Source organism: Erithacus rubecula (genome assembly GCF_903797595.1).
Source record: "Erithacus rubecula genome assembly, chromosome: 22".
Classification (NCBI taxonomy): Eukaryota; Metazoa; Chordata; class Aves; order Passeriformes; family Muscicapidae; genus Erithacus; species Erithacus rubecula.
In genome coordinates, this window is record NC_136674.1 from 464,675 (window position 1) to 491,068 (window position 26,394).

Here is a 26,394-nt window from a genome sequence, read left to right on the forward strand (position 1 = left end):
GTGCAGCTGGGATTGCAGCTTCCCAGGGCATGCAGAAGGCAGGAGTGTTTGGAAGGTGTGGAAGCAAGGCCCTGCTGTGATCCCATACTGGCAGCCCTGCTTGTGGCGTTGGGGACAAAACGTAGCTGGAACTGAGCATTTATAGTGTGGCCAGTTTGTCACTGTTACCTGGGAAGGGGCAGGAAGGGTGAAGTTTCCTTGTGAGTTACCTGTGCTCACCAGTACTGCCAGTCATTTATGTTGTTTAAGTTGTTTATCCTCATCTCATCTCCCTTGGCTTCTCAGACTGCCTGAAGTAAGAGTTGTGCACCTAAGAATTGTATAGTTTCCAATTTATGCCAATAAATAATCAGTGGATTTGACTCCCTTCATGTTAGAATGAATCCAAAGTACATCCAAAGATGCCTGAGTAGTGCACAAAAAGATCCTTTGTGAGGCCCTTTTTAAGCTGATCTTGTGGACATGTGAACAGACCAGATACTGGTTTTACATTGTCCTTTTTCCTTTGTCTTTTAGCTTGTTTTATTTATCAGTCCCTTCATTGGAGCCTGAGCACAATCATTCATCCCTGTCTGTGTGCAGAGGCCCAGAACAAGACCAGTGGATTTTTGGGTGCCATAGCAGAGCTTGGTCTGGGATTTGGTGGATGCAGAGGGCCCAGGTCCTGGTGCAGGGAGGTGCTGGACTGCAGACACAAACCCACAGTCTGACTTGATTGTGGTTAAAGACCAGCACTCATTTGCATTCAGGCACTGTTGTGACTGGATTATTGATCAAAATGCATAAACCAAACCATGCTGCTGAATCCTGTTCAGTTCCCCACCTTGATGAGGATTGCTGTAACTGTTATTTTTTATTTTTTATTCTGTGCCAGCTATGAGGTGAATATACTCATCTTCTGTAAAACTTGTCTGGTAAGATGGGGTGCATCAGTGCCTGCTGTGCCTCCCTCATGTGAGCAGCATTCAGGTGCCAGGCTGTGCTGCTTCCCATTGTTTACCTGACCTGATCCCCTGATTCTATCTTGCCTAATTAGCCTGAATCTCAGTGCCAGTAATGAAAGCTCCAGCATCCATAGGCTACAGTCCTGCAACGTGGTATCATCTGTACATTTCAGAAAGTGATGAGAAATGAGACCTTCAAAAACACAGTGTTTAATTCCCTGCTGTTCCTTCAGCTGCAGCAGGACCTGTTTGCAGGCAGCTCATCCAGGGAGCCATCAGGGCATTTTTATTTGCAGGACTGGCCACAAAACATTCGCATAATAGTGATTAAAAATGTCCAGCATTTGGACCTTGTTGAGTGATTGGAGGCTGTTTCTTAACCATTGCCAAGAGGGATGGTGATTTTTTTATTTTTTTTAAATATCTCATTCTTTACTTGTACATGAGACTTTGGAAAGGGTGAATGGAATTGTAAATTTGTCAGTGTGTCTGTAATTGTCAGAGAATCCACACCTGTTGCACTGCTGTCATTTAAGCAGTAGTTTGAAGCACTCAGGGTTGTAAAAACCAAAGCAGCCTGTAAGTGGATTGCAGAACAGGGTTTGGGAATGCTGCTGTGTTTGGGGGCTGCTGCTTGTTCTGCTTGTTCTGCTGTCAGAGCTGGCACGGGAGGGGAGACACACATGGGCCCTAACGAGAGTGGTGATAATTGCAGCTTGCAGGGGCTGTTTATGTGTGACATTGCAGAGGCTGCCTGCCTTGGAACACAGCCAAAGCCCCAAACCAAACCCAAAGCAAGCCCAGGGCAGGCTGGGTGAGCCAGTGGCAGTGTGGGTGCTGTGGCACGGGCTGTGTGCCAGCAGCAGTGCAGCCCAGCCCCTCCAGCACTCACAGCTTTGCAGCAGGCACAGCTCTGCCCCTGGCCTCACACAGGTGCTGCAGTCTGTGTTTGCAGGTGTCTTCTGTGTCCTCCCACCTTCTCCTGGCCTCACACAGGTGCTGCAGTCTGTGTTTGCAGGTGTCTTCTGTGTCCTCCCACCTTCTCCTGACCTCACACAGGTGCTGCAGTCTGTGTTTGCAGGTGCCTTCTGTGTCCTCCCACCTTCTCCTGGCCTCACACAGGTGCTGCAGTCTGTGTTTGCAGGTGTCTTTTGTGTCCTCCCAGTGCCCCTGGCCCTGGGGGAGGTGGATGGAGGGAAATCCTCTGCTGACCCAGATCTGCTGTGTGGGCCATGGGTGGGGCTGCTGGGGTGTGGGTTCCTGGCACTGACCTCCTTAGCTGCTGGGGAAGCAGGAAGGAGAGGTGGTGTGGAGGATGCACCATCCCCTGAGTCACCAGGCCCTGGCCCTGCCGTGCTGTGCTGCTCTCAGAGCCCAGGGATGCCATCCCCTCCTGTGTCCTGGGAGCTGTCCTCTGCCAGGACAGCCCTCACACCCCTGCTCGGGTCCCTCAGGTGTGCACTCACCTGTGCCTTGTGCCTGCTGGCTGAGCCAGTGTTGGAAGGGGAGCAAAGGGAGGGCTGCACCCACCCAAACCTCTGCCTTGGCTCCTGCAGCAGCTGCTCTCAGCAGCACTGCAGTGAGTGGATGTAGGGATGATGTGTCTGCTCAGAAATCTCCTCCTTGTCCCTGGCAGGCAGCTCTGCCTGTGGCTCCAAGGCATCAACCTGCCCCTGCCCTCTGCAGCTGCTCTCCATGCAGATCCTTTGTCATCACAAGGGCTTGGGAAGAGCTTTGGGGTCCTGCATCCAGGAGTCGTGTTAATAATAATAATAATAATAATCCCTTCTTGAGATGCAGCATGTTTTATTTCTGTTTGCAGAAAATGATGACACTTAAAACAAGCATATTTCCCACAATTTTTTTTTCATTCTGATTTTTTCTAAATTTAGGTGCTGCAGAATTAAATTTGAAATTAAAAATTCTCAAGTTTTACTTTCCTTATTTTAATTTGTTTGAGATATTATCTAAGTAACAAACACACCACGGTATTTCAGGGTCTTTGGGGCAACTGGAATCATTAGAAATATCTCATTTGTTTCCTGAACAACAGAGACTGCTTAAAAAATAAAAATATTAAAAGCAAAAGGCACAACCAAATTTAACACCTAGTGGTTGCAAGTCATACTTGAGTTATTGTAAAATTGAATTTCTTGAGTCCTTGGGAGTCGTATCAAGGAATTAAAGCAGATCTGCTTACCTGGTGGCAGCCAGCATGGGGCCTGGGGATGGCTCTGTTTTTCCCTGCTTTGTTGAATTGTGTGTTCCAGTTCATTGCTGCCTTTTTTTGTTTTGTTTTTGGGTTCTTGTTGTTATTTTTGTTTGTTTGTTCATTGTTTTTTTCTGAATTTATTTTTTGTCTTCCTGATTTGGATTGTTCCTCCCCTCTGCCCCAGTGACTGTTTGTACTTTGTCCAGAGTGTGGTGCTTCAGGAGGCTGACTCTGACAGCTCAGTGCAAACAGCCACGTTCCAGCCCTGGTTTTGAACACAGATTATGGCCTCATGTCTTTTTTATCAGGAGCCTGAAGTGCAGTTATCAGTGTGAAATGATAAATGTAGATACCAATGCATGGTCTCATTTTCTGCGATTGCTCTGCTCCAGGCAGATTTCCTATTCTGGGAAGCATTTCTGTCTAGAAGTTCATCCCCAGCCTTGCAGCCAGGGTGAGCAAAGGTGTGTGGAGCCCACCCTGCTGGGACCTGCCAAAAACTGTGCAGCCAGTGCAGGGAGGACAGGCTGCTTCCCTCAAATCTGGGTGCAGGGAGGACAGGCTGCTTCCCTGGTGTCCTGTGCCTGCCCCAGGTGAGGTCGCTGCCCTGGTTTCTGCTGTGCCTGGGGAGGTGAGGCTGGGGTGCTCTCTGAGCAGGGGCTGCTGTGGCCATGGGTGCCAGTGAGGCTGGTGGCCACGGCTGGTGGCAGTGTGTCCGTGGCTGGTGGCAGTGTGTCCATGGCTGGTGGCAGTGTGTCCGTGGCTGGTGGCAGTGTGTCTGTGGCTGGTGGCAGTGTGTCCATGGCTGGTGGCAGTGTAGTGCTGTGTCCGTGGCTGGTGGCAGTGTGTCCATAGCTGGTGGCAGTGTGTCCATGGCTGGTGGCAGTGTGGTGCTGTGTCCGTGGCTGGTGGCCATGGCTGGTGGCAGTGTGTCCATGGCTGGTGGCAGTGTGTCCATAGCTGGTGGCAGTGTGTCCGTGGCTGGTGGCAGTGTGTCTGTGGCTGGTGGCAGTGTGTCTGTGGCTGGTGGCAGTGTGTCCATGGCTGGTGGCAGTGTGTCCGTGGCTGGTGGCAGTGTGTCCGTGGCTGGTGGCAGTGTGTCTGTGGCTGGTGGCAGTGTGTCCATGGCTGGTGGCAGTGTGTCCGTGGCTGGTGGCAGTGTGTCTGTGGCTGGTGGCAGTGTGTCTGTGGCTGGTGGCAGTGTGTCCGTGGCTGGTGGCAGTGTGTCTGTGGCTGGTGGCAGTGTGTCCATGGCTGGTGGCAGTGTGTCTGTGGCTGGTGGCAGTGTGTCCATAGCTGGTGGCAGTGTGTCCATAGCTGGTGGCAGTGTGTCCATGGCTGGTGGCAGTGTGTCCGTGGCTGGTGGCAGTGTGGTGCTGTGTCCATAGCTGCTGGCAGTGCCCGCTGGCAGTGCCTGGTGCTGACCATCGTGCCCCGTGTTCTGTGTTTCGGTGCCGGGCCGGCACATCCGGCATCGCCGCAGAATGCAGCGGTTGCCATGGAAACCATGGCTATGGTTCCCGTGGTAACCAGCCGGGTTGGCACACGGCGGGTCCTGCAGCGGGGCGGGAGCATCCATGGGGATCGTCCATTGGGGAGCGTCCATGGGGATCATCCATTGGGAGCATCCGTGGGGATCATCCATGGGGGATCATTCATGGGGGATCATCCATGGGGAGCATCCGTGGGGATCATCCATGGGGGATCATCCATGGGGAGCGTCCATGGGGATCGTCCATTGGGGAGCGTCCATGGGGATCGTCCATGGGGGATCATCCATTGGGGATCATCCATGGGGGATCGTCCATGGGGAGCATCCGTGGGGATCATCCATGGGGGATCATCCATGGGGAGCGTCCATTGGGGATCATCCATGGGGATCGTCCATGGGGATCATCCATTGGGAGCATCCGTGGGGATCATCCATTGGGGATCATCCATGGGGAGCATCCGTGGGGATCATCCATTGGGGATCATCCATTGGGGATCATCCATTGGGGATCATCCATGGGGGAGCATCCATGGGGATCATCCGTGGGGAGCGTCCATGGGGAGCGTCCATGGGGATCGTCCGTGGGGAGCGTCCATGGGGAGCAGGGCAGGGCAGGGCAGGGTGGACAGGGCAGGATGGACAGAGCTGGGCAAGGCAGGGCAGGGCAGGGTGAGCAGGGCAGGGCAGGGCAGGGTCTGTCACCCGTGGCTGCAGCAGCCCCTGGGGACACTGCCCTGCTGCTGGCCCCTCACCTCCCCGCCCTGCAGGCTCAGCCTGGCTGGGTGCTGAGCTGTGAGCACCAGCTCGTGCAGGCTGAGGAACATAGAACCTTAGCACCATTCCAGGTAGGAGTGCCCAGAATTGATAGAAGTGATGGAAACCCCCAAATCCTGCAGGTGAGTGTGGTGCCTTGGCCAGTCTGGTTTTGGCAGCTGGGGCTGTTTGGGTTCCATCTGGGGCTCTGTGGGGACAGCTTGTTCCCCAGCACTCCTCGGGTCCTTGGAACATTTTTGGAGTCAGGCTGGTGGATTCTTGCTCCTGCTCTGAATCTCCTGCACCATGGCAGTCCCAGCAAGAAAAATTCTTATTAGGATGTAGGGTTTTTTCTATTACATAGGAATCAAAGCTCTGTGCAGCAGTGGAGAGCCTGCCCAGCTGGTCTGGTCTGTGCTGCAGGTCCTGCAGGTCAGTGGCAGCTCAGGACCCCCCAGCTCAGCCCACTCTGTGGCACCAGCCCTGATCCCCAGAGCAGATTTAAAGAATCTGGCCCAAAACTGCAGCTCACTCTCCTGATTGCTCATTGATGAGGTATTTTCAATCAGCAAATGCCATGTAAGAGAAGGAAAGAGCTGAAATATGCTTTGGAAGAGCTCATAATTGAAAGTGTGTTTTTAAACTGCTAATGAAATGTTTATGAGGTGAGCTGTGTAATAAGGCCTTTAAACCTCACTAATGCCAGCAGCATTCCTGAGGCAGGCACAGGGAAGGCTTTGGGGGCATTATTTCAGTCCTGACATGAGAGTGAGCAATTGAATTGCAGACAGCTGTAAAATGGAAAATTATTTGCAGTGACAAATGACTGTTGCTACACAAGGAGAGCAGGAATTGGTGTATGGTGTGCTGGTTTTGCACACCTGCAATGGTTTGGTTACCAAATAATGACAGGGAGATGCACACAAGGACCAAATAGTGGCTCCAAACCAGCCAGGGCAGTGGGCACAAAGTGGGGAAGAGTTACCACTGGAATTGTGTCAGGCCTCTGCTGTCACTGCAGTTGTGTCTCACTTCAGTAACTCAGGTGGATAAAGGCTGCCAAGGAGCTGACAGGTGCAGGACAGTCAGATACTCAGGGGAGCAGAAGCAAACCCACATGTGGATTTTAATTAGGTTGCTGGTGTTTAAATAGAATATGAAGGCACTCACCAGTGCCCTTGTCACTGCTCCCACCTGCCTGTGGAGCAGCCCCTGCTGTGCCTGTGCAGTGGTGCCTGGCCCACCAGAGACAGCAGTGGATTAGCAAAACTTCCCAAGCATCAAAAGCCATAGATGTGTTCACAACAGTATGAGGAAATCCTTTTTTTTTTTTTTTTTTTTTTTTTGGTGGGGTAACTCAGCTTCCCCCTTGGCAGGGCCAGGGTCTGCTCTTTAAGTGATGCTCATGTGGAATTTTTTTTAGTGCGAAAAATGGGAGAGTTCTGAAGTCGTAGCTTGTGTAGGTTCCTCACACTGCAGTGTAACAGTTGCCTGGGCAACCAGGGTTCCCAATTGCTTAACAGGGAAAAAGGAAATGCTCCAGTGATGGAGACAGACGTAAGAAGGAGGGTCTGTGCTGGAGCCTGGTGCTTGCAAAGAGCAGCTGGGATGGGCTGGGCTCAGTGGTAGTGCTGGCAGAAACTCCTGCTTTAGAAAAACATCCTGGGATCAGAGGTGTCTGAAGGCTCTGGTGTGCAGGGGCAGGTCAGTGACCACAGACCCAATGACTCAGGCTTGGCTGTCACTGTGGACTTTCTGTTGACTGACGGGAAATCCTGGCACATGATGTGGGCAGGATGATTTGCAGAAAATAATCTGTCAGGAGGTGGGTGCCAGAGAGCTGCGTGCCCAGGGTGCCAGTGCCAGGTCAGAGGGCACAGGGGGAGATGTGTGGCTGCTCCTGCCCTGGTGGCAGGAACAGGGGCAGGAGGGTCCCTGCTCCCTGTCCCTCTGTCAGTGCCCCTTTCTGCTGTGGGGCCAGGGCTGTTCCCAGTGCAGGGCACACTGGTGTACCTGCAGACAGAGGGGAGCTCAGAGACAGGGAACAGGCTCCAGTTAATCCCACCCAGTTCATTAGGCCAGAGCAGCTCAGCCTGGAGATTGTCTTTACCAAGTGAGCTGCAGTGAGTTGCGTCCCAGAATAGGTTTTGAAGGATTACCAGTGCCTCAGCCCATCTGCTGCTCCAGCCTCCCCAGCAGCTCCCCTTGGACAGTGCCCAGCCCTGGAGGAGATGCAGAGCCAGCCAGGGGCTGCAGGGACTGCTGGCACTGGGGGAGGCAGAGCCCTGGGGCTGGGCTTGGAGCAGTGCCACGTCCCAGAGCCTGTGCAGTGCCTGCAGTGACACACTGAACTCCCTGCTCCCTGGGCTGGGAGACTCCTCCTGCTGCTTGCCCAGGGTTTGCCTGCCTTCCCAGTAATTAAAAGTTTGTAGCTAATTACCAGCTGCCCTGCTCATAGTTGGTGGGGGTGCTTTTCCCCAGTGCTGGGAGTCTCCTCTCACAGCAGGGAATGAAGGCAGATCTGTTTGAATATGCGTGTGCTGTGCCCGCTGCGGGATTTCACACTGCTGCTGCTGAGAGCTGCTGCTCCTGAGAGCTGCTCCTGCTCCTGAGAGCTGCTGCTGCTGCTGCTGCTGCTCCTGAGAGCTGCTGCTGCTCCTGAGAGCTGCTCCTGCTCCTGAGAGCTGCTGCTGCTGCTGCTGCTGCTCCTGCTGCTGCTGCTGCTCCTGAGAGCTGCTCCTGCTCCTGAGAGCTGCTGGTGCTGCTGCTGCTGCTCCTGAGAGCTGCTCCTGCTCCTGAGAGCTGCTGCTGCTGCTGCTGCTGCTCCTGAGAGCTGCTCCTGCTCTTGAGAGCTGCTGCTGCTGCTGCTGCTGCTCCTGAGAGCTGCTCCTGCTCCTGAGAGCTGCTCCTGCTCTTGAGAGCTGCTGCTGCTGCTCCTGAGAGCTGCTCCTGCTGCTCCTGAGAGCTGCTGCTGCTCTGTCCTCTGCTGCCTGCCTGGAGAGCAGCCTCAGCCTTACTGCTGCTTGCCTCTTTCCTGATGACACAGCGAGGGGAGGACATTCAGACAAGTCACATACATGTTCAAACCTGATCCAGGAGCACCTTCCTCGTCACCCTCACCTTCCCCTCCATTGCTCTGTGTCTCACCCACACCCCTGTGCAAGGGGATCAGAGTACATGACTTTTCTGGGTCAGGCAAAATGCTTTGGCTGCACTCTGTAGGAAAGAGACTTTAAAACTAGTCTGTGAATTTGGCCCTCAGCCAGGTGGGAATCTCTGGGCTACAGGTCAGGGCTGGTGCAGAGCCAGGATTCCAGGAGTCCCCATCCTCCCTTGCTGCCACCTCCCTGCAATGGTCTGCTGGGCTTGCCCAGACTGAACTGTAGGGTTGTGGTGCCTGTCTGCTGCCTGGTTTGGCTGGAAGAGCAGCAGGAGAGAAGGGCTGCCCCCTTTGTCTGAAAACCTTCTGTTCTGAGGAGCTTTTAGCTGATCTGGAGGGAGAGGAACTGTCTCCATTGACGTACCTGCAGTGGTTGTGCCCTGCTAACACACATAGTTTGGTGCTTTTAAAATACTTCCTTTATTGTTATTACCAGGACAAAGGTAGCAGCAGGAGCTGCCCTAATCTCTGTTGCCTTAGGCTGCATTAAAGGCTGGCTGAGCAGGCTTTAAGGTCCTTCCCAGCAAACCTGAGCTACAGCTCTGGCTGAACTAGTGAGGTCAGGCTCTGATTGTACTCATCCTGGGGAACCCGAGACAGAAATAAAGAGATGTGTTAAGCAGACCATGAGCCTGGTCCTCTGCCAGGTGTGGGGTTTGCTTCTGAGCTCAGTGCTTGCCAGCAGTGAGGCAATAGGAGCACCCGTGTGGGTTCCATGTGGCTGGTATTTTCAGAAGCGTGTGTGGGATTTAAATTCCCAGTGGTGGAACTTAACTTCAGAAAATGGAGAGTCCATATGTGGTTTTACAGTAAGGTTTCACCTAATTTTGTCTTTTCTATGCATATATAGTAAGTGTGGCCCTGGGCTGAGGGACCAGGTCTGTGACTGTGCAGTGGATCCACCTTTCCTTCCTCTTGGACCTCAGAGTTTCCCTGTGGTGCAGGGGTTCTGCCATCCACCATCTCCCCAGGAGCTCTTGCTGTGACCTGGTTGCACAGAATCTCATCAGTACTTGGGCTTTTTCTTTCCTTCTAAGCATTTCAGTTTTGGGGGCTTACCAGTTTTCCCTCAAAGCAGAGAGCCTTCAAGTAGAGCAGTGCTTTCTGTGCCAGCTCTTGTCCTGCCCCTTCTGCCCGAATTTGGCAGGTGTCAATACAGCTGACCACGTTTTACACCAGCATAACTGGCAGTAGCAAATAATGAGCTCTGGACATGGCAGTGACCAGGTTAGTGTAGATTGCTCTCGCCTTTGTTCTCATTCCATCTCTTTTTCTTCTCTCCAGACTTTGAAGAGGAAGGAGAAGGAGTACGAGCACGAGATGGAGCGGCTGGCCAGAGAGAAGATCGCTACCCAGCAGCGGCTGGCAGAGCTGAAGAACGAGTTGAGCCAGTGGATGGATGTCCTGGAGATTGACAGGATTATTCGACAGACAGTTCAGCCAGAGGATGACCAGGCATCTACCTCGACAGCATCAGGTACCCAGAGTTGTTCTCTTTTTCCCATAATCATCAGGAAGGTCACTGACACAGTTACATTGGGGTGCTGGGGATCTTCACTGAGCAGTGTCAGGGTTTTTCTGCGTTCAGAACAAAGTGAAAGGTTTTGGAGTGTTTATAATGATGTCATTGATGGTGTTAACAACACACTGCTGCTCATGTGAAGTAAACTGAAACTTGTGCATCAGTGTCAGGTAGGTACAAAGTGCAGGTTTACACATCCGACCTCATTGTGGAGATAAATCCCTGCTCTCCAAACTCGGCTTTGTTCTTGCACAGCTCTGCAGCCCTGCCCCTTGGAAGTGGGCATCCTGGTGTGTCTGTGTGGATGTGGGAGGGTTCAGCACATGTAGAGGAAGGATTTGGTACAGGGAGGATTGCCAGAGCACTTGAACCACGGAGTGAGCCTTCACATTGAGGAGGATTCACAGTGAAGATGGAATGACACCAATGGATACCTGACTGTAGTTCCAGTGAGAAGTTCCTGTGAGATAGACTGCATGCTTCTCTCCACACCAGGGCTCTGCAGCAGGAGGAGTAGGCACTCTGTGGATGTGGCTCTTGGCAGACACATGGAGGCTGTGGCAGTGCATAACCACTCTCAGCAGTTCCTCCAACCAGCATTTGCTCCTGCCACGCCAGGCAGACCATACAGCTGGTTCTGGGAAAGGAGAACCTGAGTTTGTTCAGGCTCATCGCCTCAGATTGTGTGGGAGCAGGCTGCAGGTGTAGTGTGATGGAAGTTGGGAGCAGCAGTGCTTTGTCTTGGAAGTGCCAGCTGTTTCCTCTGCAGTGGCCGCTGCCAAAAGCGACCACATCCAGCTGCTGCTACCCAGAGCTCCTGAAGGGGAGGTGTCTTCCCTGCTGCTGCTGTATCTTTGGAGATTTTTATTCTTTGCCATAGTGCCATGCCATTGTGCCACCAACCTGTAGCTCAGGGACACCTCCTGCACGTCTCTGCTGCTGCTGCTGCCCTTTAGGGAGGCTCGTTGGCCCAGTTCGTGCTGTGCCTGTTTGTTTATGGGAGTTTCTCCCTTTCGTGTTTTCCAGAGGGTGAAGACAACATGGACGAAGAGATGGAAGACGACAGGCCAGTGAACTCATTACCAAAACTCAGCCAGCGGCAGCAGCCCGAGCTGCTGAAAGCCGTCCCCCCCAGCGCCGCCGCCCCCCTGCCCGCGGTGCTGCCCCCGCACGTGTCCATCCAGCAGAAGCCCCACGCCCAGCCCTCGCTGCCGCCGCAGGCCCTGGTGCCGCCGCAGGCGCTCGTCCCCGCACAGACTCACCTCGTGGCGGCCTCCACCGTGCAATCGACTGTTATCGCCCACACGGCCACCACCCACGCCTCGGTCATCCAGACCGTCAACCACGTGGTGCAGGGCCCGGCGCCCAAGCACGTGGCTCACATCGCGCCGTCGGCGTCCAGCCCGGTGCAGCTGAGCCCCGCGGCGCAGCCCATCGGCCACATCACCGTGCACCCGGCCGCGCTCAACCACGTGGCGCAGCTGGGCCCGCAGCTGCCGCTGTACCCGCAGCCCGTGGTCAGCCAGCCCGTGGTCGGCCACATCGCCCACGCGCTCTCGCACCCGCCCGTCAACGGCGCCGCGCTGGCGCCGCCCGTGGTGGCCAAGCCGGCCGTGGGGCAGGTGGTGCATCACCCGCAGCTGGTGGGGCAGACGGTGCTGAACCCCGTGACTATGGTGACCATGCCCTCCTTCCCCGTCAGCACGCTCAAGCTGGCCTAGGGCTCTGCTGGGACCTTCCCAGAAACTCCTACATTCCAGCCGGGGAGCTGCCCGCTCGCCGCTCCGCAGAGACGCTGCTCCATGGTGATTGTTTCTCCTTTTACGTGTCATGAGTGAACTATGGATATGATGTTCTTCAGACTTTAATTTCGCCCTCTTACGTGTTGCTTCTTTGTAGAATAAAAATTGCTGATCTCTTTATTGAGACGTTGCATAGAATGGGAAAAAAAATCATAGAAGTCTATATTTATATATATGTGTGTATGTGTGTGTATATATATGTATATACATATATATATAAATATAACGTTTGAAGGCCTTTTGTAAGGTTGATTATTTTGCAGGATTATGAGACAAAATTCATTTTTGGAGGAAGAAGACAGTGTCCTCTCTAAACAAGAAACTTTAAGATAGATGGTTTGGTGGACCAGAGTACAGTGACAAAAAAAAATACAAAAAAAAACCCAACAACAAACCACGAGTCAAACCATGTTAAAGGTATTACCACATTTCAAAAACCATCTAAAATCACTGTGACTTGTTATGGCATTTTAAGGAAATTCTCTGTCCTGTCTAATAAAAGGAAAAAGAATACACAACCAGACTTGATTTGTTGCCATTTTATAAATGATTTGATTTTTTTATAGCTATGTAAAAAAAAAAAAAAATACTGGTTTTTATTATTTTAACGATTGACAATGCTTTGTTTGGATGTTCTTGGGGAATCTGTATTTTGTCTGGCTTGGTTTGCTGATGCAATAATTGCTTTTGCAGATCTCTGTGCGTGGCGTGGCCTCGGGCAGGGTCCCCCTGCTGGCCCAAGCCCCCCCCCAGGTTTCTCGGGTTTGTTGTTTGGCAGTCACACACTTTGTGCTGGCACTCGCAGGGCGTGTCTGGTGAGTGGAGCCTGGGATCGGAAGACCAAGAGCAGTGAGGTAGATTTGCTGCATGGTTTAATGTTTGTTAGTTTGTGCTGTCCTGACCAGCTGTGGTGTGGGAGCCCGTGGGTTTGGGAAGGGATGGAGGGGATGTGGTTCCCTTCCAGAGCACAGGCAGTTCCAACAGCATTGTTCCCTTGGACAGGGAAGCAGTCTCTCCTTTGGCAGGATGAGGGTTTGCTGCAGGAGCTCAGTGTGGGAGCTCTGTGTGACAGTGAGACGTGCACCAAAGAACCCTCATCCCTCAGGAGCCTCCTGGTGCCCTCCCCGTGGCTGGGGCAGACCTGTGTGGGCTCAGTGGCAAATCCCAGGGAGGAGCAGTGTGGCTCTGCTGGGACCTGCCAGGCTGCTGAGGACGTGTTGGCTACTGGCTGAATGTTCTGGTCCTTGCACTGTCTATGTAGCTACGCTGTGAATGATCTCCATCCTGTCTTCCTCCCTTTTTAAAACAAGTATTCCACAGTCCTTACTGCAGGAAAGGTGCTGCTGTGGCCAGCAGCTGTTGTAGGGCAGGATGGGAGGCAGCACCTCACCTCATTCCTGGCTGCCTCCAGGCTGGGACTGAGGTTCTTCTGCAGGAAAACTGCATCCATGCTGTGCCCAGCACTCCTGGTGACTCACCGGTGTGAGCAGTGTCAGGGTGTGAGTGACAGCATCTGCCTGTTCCATACTGGTCCCAGTTAAAACTGGTCTGGAGGCAGGAGAAGGGACTGCAGAGGTCAGGGGTGACTGTGCCTTCTGAGCAGGTGTCACTGGGAATTGTGTGAAGTCTGTTTATAGAGCCTCAGTTACCACTTGTTTTATTTTTCTATCATGCATCCTTGAGTTGGGGAAGCTCTTGGCTGTGCTGCCAGCACAGCTCCTGCAGAATGGACAAACCTTGAAGGATTTCTTTTCATAGGAGCCCATTTAAGCAGATTGTTTGTTCTCATTCCAGTGCACCATTATCACTGGGGGATTCCTAGAACTGCCAGGACTTGGTTGTCCTTTGTCCCTGCAGGTGCTTTCCCAAGGAGGCCGTGCTGTGCCAGTGCTTGGGAGGTTGGTTGGTATTGGTTCAGTTTCTCCTCATCTGAAACTCCTCAGTGCTGAGTGTGTGCAAGAGGTCACCTCCTGCTCAGGAGGGACTGTGGCTTTGCCTCCTCCAGCAGTGCCAGGAGGTGTTTCTGCCTTTTTTGCTGTTCCAACTCACAGAGTAACAAATTCTCCTCATGGGAGGAGAAGGAGCCGGGTGGGGAATGGGCTCAGAGCAGGACATTGAGCCCCAGGAGATGAGCTCTGTGCTGGGCTGGATGGGCAGGGGTGCTGCTGACCTCATCCTCTGCTCCCTTGTGGTTCAGAGCAGAGCCCACTCCTGTGTCTTGGCCAGTTCTTCTTTCCCCTTGGAGTTGTGCCATGCTGTCTGTCTGTCTGATCCCCTTCGTGGGTGTTGGCTCCACATTAGGAACATCCCCCTTTGGCCAGCCCAGGAGCTGCTCCAGATGTTGTGTGTATCCCTGTTCTCATCTGCCTTTTTCAGGGCTACCAGAAACATTTCTTTGGGATTTTTGTTTTTGTTTTTTAAAGTCAGTGAACTCCTTTCTATTCTGTGGGAAGAAGAGCAGCCACAGCCCTTCCTTTTCCACCTCTCTTATTCCTGCTCAGAAACTTTGGATTTACACTGATGCTCTTAGAAATTCTGTTCAGTACTGTATGACAAGGGGCACTTTAGGAATGTCTGTCCTCCTTTAATAGATGTTTTCCCTATGGAGAAAGCTATATATAAATATATATGTACACTTGGGGATTCATAAGATCTAATTTGTTCCCCAAAAATTCAATAAATATGAAGTTTACAAGAAATCTCTTCTGTTGTTGAATAATATTAGTTATTGGTAACCATGCCACAGAAACAATAGAAAATGGGGTTTCTGTGTAGTAGTTGAGAGGATTTTCTGTCCTGTCTCCCCTGGCTTGGAGCCTGTTGGTCAGTGGGGATGGTTCTGCCAAGGGCAGGTGCCCTTGCAGCCCCTGTGCTGCTGCCCACAGCCAAATCCTGCTCAGGAGCTGGGCCTGAGCTTGGAGCTCAGCCAGCAGGGCCGGGGTGTTTGCAGCTGGGCAGATGTTTGGGCACAGAACCCCGTGGGGAACCTGAACCTGCCAAAGCCACTGCCAGGGAGGTGCAGGCAGAGGGCAAAGAACCAAACTGCTGCTTTGAAATGCTCCTGAGAAGAGCTCTTAATGCTGAACACTTTAGATACAGGAATGTATTCCTGACCTCAGCAGTGAAAATGAGCCAGATCTGTGTAGTTTATCTTAGGAAGGGAAGGGATCTGATTCCCATGTTCTCTGCAGTTGCTGCGTGGGGTCTGAGGGGTCGAGTGGCCCTGGGGGCACCGTGGGGGCAGCTGGTGCCCAATTTCACAGGGGGAAATAAGGGCTGGAGCCAAACTGCTGCTGTTGGGGTTTTTCTGCCCGTGTTTGTGTGTGTGTGTGTCCATCTGTCTGTCCGTGCTGGGGCTGTGCTGGGTGTCAGAGGCCAGAAGGGCTCCAGTGTCAGCACTGGGCCCCTGGCCATTGGCACAGCTGGGTTTTGGTGTCTGAGCAGAGCTGGACAGAGGGACCAGCCCTTTGCAGAGGCCTCTGCCCTCCCTGCCCACGGCATGCCCGGAGTGTTCATCATCCCACTGAGCCAGCTGCTGCCCCTGCTGTTGGGCTCCTTGTCTATTTTTTTTCCTTGTTTTATTTCAAAGTGGCCTTCTGTAACAAAAGAAACAAAACCAATGCCTTTGGGTGGTTTAGGTGGGGGTGAGGTGTCGCTGCTGTGTCGGTGTCGCTGTGGTTGTCTGTGCTCACAGATTCCTGTAGATTCCTGTAGACATGCAATGCAAGGCTTCTTGTGTCTGGTTTTTGTAGGTAGCCTGTGTCTCTTTGGACTGGTTTGCATCCTGAGGGCGTTTTTTGCATTTAAAGAAAAAAAAAAGAACTGTTCCAGGTTGGGTGGGTACATGGGCTCTGGAGATCTCCTGTGTGCCAGGGGACAGGGGACAGTGTCCTTTGCCCCTTGTGATGATGTGGGCAGTGCTTGTTCGGCCCCTTTGCTTTCTGTGATGGGTATCCAGTGTCCCCAGTGGGGTGAGCAGCCTTGACCAGATGAACCAGTTGACCTCTGCTTACCTGAGCAGGACTTTGGCTCAGCCTGTCTCGGTGTTCAGGCATTGTTTAATTAGCTCAGTTAGGTACGTGGCTGCTGCAGAGGGCTGGTGGAGCTGGAGTGCAGGTGGGCAGCTCTGAGCACCCCCAGGTGAGGCTCCTCTGAGACTTGGCATGTGTTTTTCTGAACAGTTGTTCATTCCAGTCTTATTTTGATTCTAAAAGCTATGGGGGTGAGGAGAGGAAAACCCTCATATTTATGGCCTGTTTTCTATCCCTTGTTATCATTTGGGACAGATTAAAATGGATTATAACACTATCTTTAGGTTATTTCCTCCCTGAGTGAAACCTCAGTTGTTAGAAGTGGATGTTGAGTGTTAAGGAAAATAGGCTGTGGATAGAATCAGTCATGGCTTCTTTTTGTCCCTGTTAAACAGAACTTGATAATCCAAACTTGAATTATCAAATATCAGCCCGAGCCCAGCACTGGGTGGGTGCAGTCTCGGTGTGCTTGGCTGCCGGGAGGGCTCGGTCCCTGCTGGGGCTGCTGAGCAGTGGAGGGACCCCCCGGCCCCTGTCCCTGCGGTGTCCCTGTGGGGACAGGGCTGCTCTGGGATCCGTGGGGATGGGCTCTGGGATGTCCTGCGCTCCTCACCAGCACGGCAGGGCTGGTTTTGCTCTGGCTCTGGGCCCTTTGGCTCAGCCCGTTCCTTGTGCTGTGGGTAGGAATTGGAGTGGGGGCAATGCCCAGGTCCTGCCATCCCCGCTGTGTTTCCCTGGCAGGAGTCAGGCACGGCCCCGCCTGCCGACGCCTCCCGGTTCGCCTTAACAGCCTGAGCCGAGGTGGGGCTGGGCAGGGCCGGAGATCGGGACTGGCTCAGCCATCCCCGGTTCATGGGCTCCGGGCAGGGCCGGAGATCGGGACTGGCTCAGCCACCCCCGGTTTTTGGGCTCCGGGCAGAGCCGGAGATCGGGACTGGCTCAGCCATCCCCGGTTCATGGGCTCCGGGCAGGGCCGGAGATCGGGACTGGCTCAGCCATCCCCGGTTCATGGGCTCCGGGCAGGGCTGGAGATCGGGACTGGCTCAGCCATCCCCGGTTTTTGGGCTCCGGGCAGGGCCGGAGATCGGGACTGGCTCAGCCATCCCCGGTTTTTGGGCTCCGGGCAGGGCCGGAGATCGGGACTGGCTCAGCCATCCCCGGTTTTTGGGCTCCGGGCAGGCCCAGCCTGGGCATCGCCGGCTGAGAGCCGTGCTGGGAGTGGGGCCCTGCTCTGTCACTGCCCTCACCTCCCTCCCTCTGCCTCCAGCATTTATTTATTTATTGTCTGGCCGTGCTCCCCGTGTGAGGAATGTGGCACTGGAGCTGCTGACTGGGAGCCCCTGTCTCTGCCCTGCACCTCACAGGAGCCCCCGCTCACCTGGGCAGGTGCAGTCTGTGTTTACAGTGAGGACGTGTCACTGTGTTACCAATTTACTGAAATACTGAATATTGACAAACTAGACTGTAAAGATTTTTATGTGTTTGGATACATCTGCTATGTGAAAAAGCAACTAATTTTGTACATATTGTATTTTTACTATTCAGCTGTACAATACTGGCTCTTCATGCTCCCAGAATTTAGGTATCCAACATGAATGATATCCATGTAATAAGCACTTGCCTGAAATAAATATAAAACTGAAATAAACATGCACTGAAATCAGAAACAGATTTCTGCATTTGCTTCCCTGTGCTTTGCATGCAGATCCCTCACTGTTTGTGAGTGCCAGTTCCAGAGCAGTGCCTTCCCTCCAGAGTCACAGATCCAGGGGCTGCCCGAGGGCTGTGCCTGGAGCCAGCAGGGCCGTGCAGGGGAGAGCAAAGCCTTGGCAGCTTCAGGAGTCTGTGAGAGCCTGGGAACCCTGTGCTGTGCCCTGTGCCCGTGCCAGCCCTGCACAGGGGTCCCAGCAGAGCAGCTCCTGCTGGCACTGTCCCTCCTGGGCCAGCCCTGCTCACCTGGAGCTGCTCTCTGTCCCTGCTCTGCTCCTTGTCTCCAGCACTGGACGTGATGGACGTGGATGATCATCCAGCACTGGGCAAGCCAAACCCAGGGTGGGGCTGGAGCCCAGGTGGGCTCAGGCAGAGGGGCTGGGGGACACCACGGGTATAAATAACTGCATTAAAATTACTGAGACTGGTGGGGTGTGTGGGAAGGACAGAGGGAGCAGAGCCAGCTGTAACCCACTGTGGTGCTCAGGGGCTGCCCAGCCCAGTCCCACCTTGCAGCAGGTGAATGCAGAGCACACAAGGACACTGAACTTTGTTTAGGCCAACATGTCTTTGGATGCACTTCATAAAGGGCTGGTCCTTGCTGATAGGGGTAAATTCCTGATGAGCAGCTGTAATGGGCAGTGGCTGAGGGATGGCTGCACCCACCCCAGCACACAGAGGCCTTTGTTGGGCCTTTTTATGGCAGAATGGGGCAATGTTCCCTAAATCCCCAGGACTTATCTCCAGGCAGACCATTCAGCTTAAAAACCTGGAGCAGCTCCACAAACTGCCAGCAGCAGCCAAGCAGGCAGGTGGGAGTGAGAAGGGACCAGCCCTGCTGCAGAGATGTAGCTGGAGGAGTTTAAGGGCTTTGAACAAGGACTGGGGCTGATGGAGGAGGATCTCTCCTGGAAGTTCAGCAGCTCAGCTGAATTTAATGCAGCTGCAGCACAATCAGGCCTAAAATGTCAGGATGAAACTCTTACTTTTTAACCCTTGTCATAAGCTTATTTCTGTTGGTGGGCTGGGCTGGCTCAGGCTCAGCCAGGGGGTACATTTAAGCTGCCTTAAAGCCATTTAAGGGACCTCAAGAGACTACTTCATGGTGACCTATTTATTGTCTGTAGCACTACAGCCTATGCAGCTCAGCAGAGAAACATTAATTACATCTCACCCTGTCCTCCCAGACAGCCTCATCCGTGTTTGGTTGCTGGAATCACCTTGGGGGGAGAGAAATTGCTCCCAAAGAGCTCCACGGGATGCCTTGACAATAAGTATTTATTCATAAGTTACATTTAAACATAAATAATTGAGCAATAAAGAGAATAATCTGCTCCCAACAAAAATAAATAATACACAACATTGATAAAATCCAATCAGACAGAATGTTCTAACAAATACAGCAAAGTTCACAGATTGGGTTTGTGTGAAACAGCTGTACAGAACATTCCCAACATACCAAAGGAAAATAGTGCAGTATTATCTGTACATCCATCACTCCCCGGCCTCTGGGAGTTGGAGGTTTTTTCACTCTTCTCATTCTTTTAAAAAATACTTTTTCAGTTTTCAAGTGAACAGACAGACACACCTGGAGCACTTCTGGGGCTGCAGAGCAGCTGGGGGTGTTGGGCACTGCTGGGATGGGGGTGAGCTCAGCCCTGTCCAGGCTGGGCAGGGCTGGGCCAGGGGCTGCAGCACATTCTGGGCCAGCTCCTGATCTGTGGAACCTGCAGCTGACTCCATCAGCAGGAACCTCCTCCTCCCTCCCTCTGGCTGACCCAGAGACACACTTTCACTCAGCAGCACACAGCTGGGGAATGCAAGCAGAGCACAGGTGAGAGCTGTGCCCTGTGCAGCCCCAGCAGAACCAGCAGCCAGGTGGGAGCACAGTTCCCCACCAGCCCCTGCCACCCCCTGGGCACAGGGCACAGACAGTCCTGGGGCACATGGAGGGCTCCACACCTCAGCAGGGGCTGCAGCAGCAATTCAGAGCCCCCCAGCAATTTCAGCTCCTTCCCCTGGCAGGGCTGATCCTGTCAGAAACCAGCACCTGGTTTGTGTCTGCAGAACCCCATGGAGACCCCCCTGAAAGCTCTGCAGGGCAGGGAGGAGGAGGAGTGTGCAGGGAGGGATCTGGAGGAGGCTGGGCACTGCCCTCTGCCCTCCATGGCTCTGCACAGCACAGGGGCAGGAGCTGCAGCCTGAGCAGGGCCCTGAACCTGCTCACCTGAGCAGCACAGAGCAGGGCCTGGCAGTGGGCACAGGGTCAGTGTGCAGAGCAAAACAGAGGCAGGGCTGTGTGGGCCATGAGGACTGAGCAGGGGGAGCCAGTCAGCCAAGGCCAAACTGGGGTTTTAGCTCATGAGCTCCTCACTGCTCCATGAATTGTGGCATTTAGGTTAAGGCCATTCTCCCAGCCAGGAACCTTATCAGCTTTAATCACTGCTAAATACAAACCCAAACATTTTAGCAATGTGAGCTCAGACACGTTGTCTTCCATGTTCAAGGCAAAGACAGTGAGTCCAGCTCCTCCAAGGACCCAATGCAGTGCTTGCCACAGTGGGCCTGGCCTTGCCTACACAGCAGCTCCAGAGCACACAGGGTGCATCCAGGCTTTACAGGTGCAGAGTCACAACAGAAACGGTGCAGTTTGTCAAATCCCCCCTTTCAACATCACAAAGATGTAGACAGATGTCTTCTAGAGAGGGAGATAGAGAATGCAAAAAGATTTTGTCTAGAAATACAAAGTGAGTGTAACAAGGACTATCAAACACCAACCTCATCTGGTGAAGGGAAAGTTCAGGTTTTAAAAGTCTGTTACCATCTCCTCACTGTTTATTACATTACATGGAAGATGCAGTTAAAACACCATTTGGAATTCCAGTGCAAGGAATGCTCCATCCAGTGGCTCCCAGCCAGGCCCCAGGACAGCCTGGCCATGGTCACTTGTTCTCAATCAGTGTCTGCACTTTGTAGACAAGGTCTCTGGCTATCCTCAGGATCTCTGCAGCATCGTGGTGCTCAGCCATTTCTAAGAGACACAGACAAACATCTCAACTGTCAGCACCACCTTCCTGCCCTGCCACTGATACTCCTGTAGCATTAGCATTAATTAATGACTGTAACAAGCAGCAATCCCAGAGCTTTCCAGGGGCTTGGCTTTGGAGAATTAAAGACACAAGTGGATGAATCCCTTGGGCTGCAGGACCTAGCACTGAGACTCAGAGCTTAAAATGAGCAGGGGTTTGTCACAACAAGAATTGCACCAGTCTCAGAAAGAGAGAAAGAGTCTCATTACTGTTTATCAAACTGGCTCTTACCATTAAAAAACTTGATGATATCAGTGAAGTCCATGTTGTTATCACGGATAATCTCTCGATAAACTTCCACAAGTGCTAAGGCAATGAAAAGGACAAAATGTTCTGAAGAGATGTGCTTTGCTGCCCAAATAACTTCCCACACTGTAAATACATCCTCGTACAACAATTCTGAATGGGAATAAACATTACAAGAGCATCTGATTATTAACTGGCCACGTCCCTCCTCCCTCACCAATGTCTCCAGCCCTCACTCAGACATGACCAGACCCTGATGACTCCTCCCTTTCCTCTCCCCTCCCCTCCAGCCACCTCCTGTCACCTGTGCACTAAGGACCCCAGCCTGGAGGTGGGGTGCTGCAGAGCCAAGCCCAGGAAGGTCCCTGAACCACAGTGAGCATGTGAGAGCAGCACAGGGGGCCCAGGTGTTCTGCAGGCCTGAACATGTGCCCAGGTAAGTGTCAGCTTTGCCCTGGGCCTGTCAGCACCAACTCTGCTGGAGTGTGCTTGGCAAGGACCCTGGCACCCAGGGGTGCTCCCACTCCATACAGGGCACCCATTCCTGAGCTACTGCTGAGCTGCTCCTTGTTATCACCGGCAGGAGACAGGATGTATCAGAGCTTACAGAGGACTGGGATCACCTTCCTGAGCAAACAGGAATCTGCACTGGGCAGGGACTTGGCTCCAATGACATCATCAGGAATTTGCAACTCCCCTTTCTAAGCCTGGACTCATTCCAGTGCTGTTTCATCTCAGAGCTGCATTACCTTTCCTGGCTACAAACTCTGCAGTGATCCCAGCTGCCATTCACCATCCTGACAAACACTCACACCAAAACACAGAGCTGTCACAGTTCTACACAACTCTAAACTACAGGCACAGAACATCATTACCTCTTTTAAAGTCAAGCAGGAACCAGCGATAGCAGAAGTAAAAATGAGTGTAATCTCCATTCTGATGCATCAGTTCAAAAAGTTCAGAGTCCAGAATCTGGAATGGAAAACACCAGCTGTGAGGATGTGGTCTGGAAGCAGCCAAGGGCAGAGGTGCTGGGCTCCCACTCTGCTCCTGTGGCAGAGCAGCTGCTCAGCACAGGAGCAGCCCTTTGCTGTGGGTGACAGTGCTGTGTCCTGGGTGCCCTGACTCAGTGCTGAGCTCAGGAGTCACAGTCCATCTTCAGCATGACTTCAGAGGGCCCAGGAACAAGGTGTAGATCCTGCTGATTTTCAACAACTGGCAAATGTCCATCTCCACCCCCACCTCTGCTCTCAGCCTGTAACTCCACAAATCCACTCACACCTCCTCCTGCCCAGCTCTGAAGTCACACCTGAACCCCACAGCTGGAGCTCTGACCCTTCCCTGTGGCATCAGGTGAGTCCTGAGCCTCTGCCACAGCCTTGTCTTTCTCCAGATCCTAAAGCCAGACCCACCTGGATGAGGGAGCGCATGTTGGCAAAGTGTGTGTCCATAGCACCTCCGTTGGGGAAGTTCTGGCTCATCCTCTTCATCAGGTGGCTGAAGCAGCTGTAGGCCAGCTGATCTGCAGGGACAAGGCAGACACTCAGTGCTGGCAGCTCTGGGATTCCTGAACCAAAATAATGGAACTGCTGGGCTTGAGAAAAACAGGATCTTCCCCTCTGCTGTTCCCTGAATCCCAGCATTTAGATGAAAGGGAGGCTGGTTCCTGACTCTGAACCATTTTCCCAGTTATGTTTCAAAGAATCCAGCCTGCAGTTGACTTTTCAGTGTCAGCAACTGCCACAACACAGTAATTTTACTAACTCTGGTAAAAATCTGGGAGTTGGTGAGTGACAGGGCAGCCCCAAACACTAATGTTAGCCATTTCAACAGCCACAGGTGAAAAAAAACACAAATCAGAGGCTGCAAGTTTGCTTTTTCTGGTGACCCAGCCCTGGTTAGTGTAGACAATTCCTTCTGAAACAGCATTTCTAAGGAAAGACCTCACTAAGGATACCAGCATGTCCCAAAGGAAAACCCTTCCTACCATTGTCAAGAATAACCATCAAAGGAGCCAGGAGGTCACACATGCCTTGGACATAACCAACTTCTAGGTGCTCCCAGACATAGCTGTGGAAAGAAGAAATCCTTGTATTGGAGGCTGATTCCATATGTGAGATCAAATCCTAAGCAGCTGCTGAAGGTGTGAGCCTCAGAACCTTCTGACACTTCCCAGAGTATTTCACAGCCCTTTACTGTTTGCTGCCTGGATAAAGTGGCCCTCTGAGCATGGAGGTATCATCCTGATCAGGAGAAATCCCAACCTCAGAGAACATCCAGAGAACAGTGCTCTAAAACAGGGTCTGTCACTTGAGAAATCTCAAATCTGCATTCCAAACTTGGACCCATGCTCTAACCTGCCATCCTGCCTGTTCCTCCTTCTGGCAAGTTGTTTTCAATTAATTACTGAGAATTCTTATTGACTGTTATTTGCATATTATTATGGTTTATAGATTAGCTTATGGATTGTGACAGAAATGTGAAAGTAGTTGGGTTTACAAGCTCATTACCTGCACATGACATTTCGGAGCTTCTCCAGGTTCTCAGCAGTAAAATACCAGTAATTCCTGTCACATCTCTGGACATCTTTATCAATTCTGTGCAAATTTAAGGCAACAGTGTCCAATAACTCTATCTAGAACAGAGAAGTTTTAGTTAGATCTGCCAAGTTTACAGCATTCCCAGGACTCTGTGCAGATTTGCTCTGAGAATCACCAAACCAGAAACAGCACAATTGTACTCTGAGCAGATGAGGGCATCGAAATACTCAATTACTGTCAAAAATGCCAGGTAAAATACATTTGTTTTCACTGGGAAATGTGCCAAACCTGTCCTATTTCCAAATGGCTATTTCCAGCTAAATAACTTCAGCAGAGAGAAGCAAAAACTTTGCTGCTGTGTGACAGCAAGAGCAGCAGAGGTGGTGGCACCTTGAATCTAGATTTAGGTTGTGGTTCAGTTTGACTAGATGGATGTTTTAGCTTGATTTAGATAACACTAGAATCTTACCAGTATGTTACCCACACCCCAGGCCCTGGAAAGTTCTAACTGCTAGAACTGATTGTCTTGCCCTCCTACTTAAAAAAAAAACCCACTCAAAATTTTCTTGCTGCCGCATTTCCAATCTAGCTCAAAATCCAAATGCAAATATTTGGCTGCAAACTCCTTGGCTATCATCCCACCAGCTGCAGTTCTAGTTTGGGCCTCTCACTAAACGCTGCCTGAAGAAGTGGCAGGGTTTGCTAAGACAGCAGTGCTGTGCAGAGGGGATGGCAGCTTAGGTGTGACCTACTGTGTAGGACGCAGCGCAGACGGAGGCGACATCCACTAAATAATCCTGGGCACACAGCTGCTCCTCTGAGACAGAGTCCTGGGCCTGCAGCAGCCCTGGCCTGGCTCTCTGCACGCAGGCTGTGCCCAGCTCAGTCCCTGGCAGCTCAGAGCTGCCCTCCTCCTCGGGCCCCTCCTCGAAGGAGCCGCTCTGGCCGTCGATGCTGGACAGGATGCCCGAGGTCACCGAGTAGTTGCGGGAGGACGGCAGCCCCGAGTCGGGCGAGTCGAACTCCACTGCAGGGGCTGCTGCTGCTGTCAGAGGGGGCTCCTCCTGCCCCTGGGGCTGCTGCTCCACCGACTCTGCCTCATCCACAGAGATAAACACCTGCCACATGCAAAACAAACACAGCTTCAGTAGCAGCGATCATCTGTGCTGGGTGTGACCAGGGACCTACAAGGAACAGATCTGGAGAGCTGTGCCTCTGCTGGCAGGGGATCTGTCTTTGCAGGTGAACCTGAGAGCCCCTTAGGCATGTCCTGCTTAAGAACAGCTGTGGGCTATCCAAAACTCAGACCTGCTCTTCACTCTAACATGGAGACAGCTCCAGTGTCTGCCCAGGATTCAGGAGCTGTGCTAACCTCCACCTGTGCCTCCAGGGGCTGCACTCTGCAGGTGCTGAGTGGGAAGGAGTACCTACATCATTGCTGATGGTGGAGTCCCTGTGGATGAGGCGCTGCACGTGGCTGTCAATGCTGCTGCCCGAGGAGAACTTGGCCAGCGTGGCTGAGTGCGACTCCTTCTCGCGCTGCTTCACAATGAGCTCGCAGGCCTTCCACTCAGCCATCACCTTCTGGTACCTCAGAGCAATGTCTGCATCCACCTGCAGGCACAGACATCCTGAGACACTGCCCTGCTGCCCTCGAGGCACTGACACTGGCAGGGAACAGGAGGGAGAGGTCTCAGACTGAAAGCCCAAAGGATGCCCAGGCCCTCTTGCTGCAGCAGCACATCCTGTGACTGGAGAGGAGTAGTTCAGGTGTGGGGTGTTAAATGCAGGGAATTAATAACACTCCAGGCACCAGAAAGGATCCATGTAAGAGATGTATACACTATCAGCAGCAGTGTGGTGTGACCCACAACAGAACAAAAGATGTCATGTGAAACCTCACACAGGAATCAGATATAATCTACAGAAAAAGTGCTGCCTCTGCCTGTATCACCCCTAATTCCATCACACCTTCTTCCAACTCCTCTGTTCCACAGCCCTTGTGAAGAATTTCAAGTCACAGTTTATAGACACCAGCCTGTACAGAGTCAGATTCTGGCAGGAACTCTGGAATCCCAGCTCCCACACCCCGTCCTGTGGCTGCATGGTGCATGGCCAAATCCATCTGCACTGGGCACCACAGGAATAAAGATCTTTGTCACTGGTGACTTTCTCTTTTGAAAGACAGCCACAGAAACCCCCTTGAGCTGTTAAGGAACATGTAGCAATTTTCCTACTCTGTCACTTGTCAGGAGCTGAAGAGAAGGCACAGTTGTGAGCTGGCTCCAGGCTCCATGCTCTGCTGCCTGAGCTGCCACCCCAGCACTCATGCTCAGAGCTGCAGGCTGTTTGTCACTTGAGCTACTGGCAAGTCATAAATCATCAAATGCAACACTCATGGAGGGCTGGAGGACAGCCACATGTGGGAGTGGAAAACTACCATCAGAAGACAAAGGTGATAAATCACCTGCAGTGACTTCAGTTAAGGACACGACAGTGCAGGTGTTGTGACAGTTTTCATGTCACTCATTTAACAGACTCCTACACTCAGTGTAAGCTTCAGTCTCCAACAAGCCATTTCTTTGAGGAGTTAGCTATTACTCTTGTTTACTACTGGTGTTGAGTAGCTCATTGCAATTCCAGGTAAGTTCAGAGTACCCCGGGGTCAGTAGGGTACAAACTCAGGGAGAAACATATTCTGTAGGAGCCTTGTTCTGCAGATCAGATCCTTCCTATCTTGTAACATCTCTGTAGGAATTTACTGTCATTCCTATCACAGACTCCAGGATTTATCTCCTCTTGCCAAACCCCCTATGTTCCAGCTGTACAAATGCACGTGCCCTTTGGAGATGGGGCTGGCATCCACGAGAGATGGCTTCATGTCTCCCACTCT

At 52.4% G+C, this 26,394-nt stretch overlaps 2 protein-coding genes across 2 annotated transcripts in view; one reads left to right on the forward strand and one right to left on the reverse strand.

Annotated features, from left to right (window-relative positions):
• Positions 1 to 12,406, forward strand: part of MNT (MAX network transcriptional repressor) — a 28,837-nt gene extending 16,431 nt beyond the window's left edge. The window contains exons 5-6 of the mRNA XM_079324684.1: positions 9,846 to 10,038; positions 11,110 to 12,406. Of these exons, the coding sequence (XP_079180810.1) occupies positions 9,846 to 10,038; positions 11,110 to 11,804 (888 nt within the window). The 3' untranslated portion in view covers positions 11,805 to 12,406. The remainder of the gene's footprint in view (positions 1 to 9,845; positions 10,039 to 11,109) is intronic.
• Positions 12,407 to 20,218: 7,812 nt separating this feature from the next.
• The window catches only part of SGSM2 (small G protein signaling modulator 2), a gene marked incomplete at its 5' end in the record, with an annotated part of 31,236 nt that continues 25,060 nt past the window's right edge, over positions 20,219 to 26,394 (reverse strand). The window contains 8 exons of the mRNA XM_079324670.1: positions 20,219 to 20,657; positions 20,947 to 21,021; positions 21,837 to 21,933; positions 22,374 to 22,483; positions 22,949 to 23,031; positions 23,472 to 23,596; positions 24,254 to 24,619; positions 24,933 to 25,115. Coding sequence (XP_079180796.1) covers positions 20,569 to 20,657; positions 20,947 to 21,021; positions 21,837 to 21,933; positions 22,374 to 22,483; positions 22,949 to 23,031; positions 23,472 to 23,596; positions 24,254 to 24,619; positions 24,933 to 25,115 — 1,128 coding nt within the window. The 3' untranslated portion in view covers positions 20,219 to 20,568. The remainder of the gene's footprint in view (positions 20,658 to 20,946; positions 21,022 to 21,836; positions 21,934 to 22,373; positions 22,484 to 22,948; positions 23,032 to 23,471; positions 23,597 to 24,253; positions 24,620 to 24,932; positions 25,116 to 26,394) is intronic.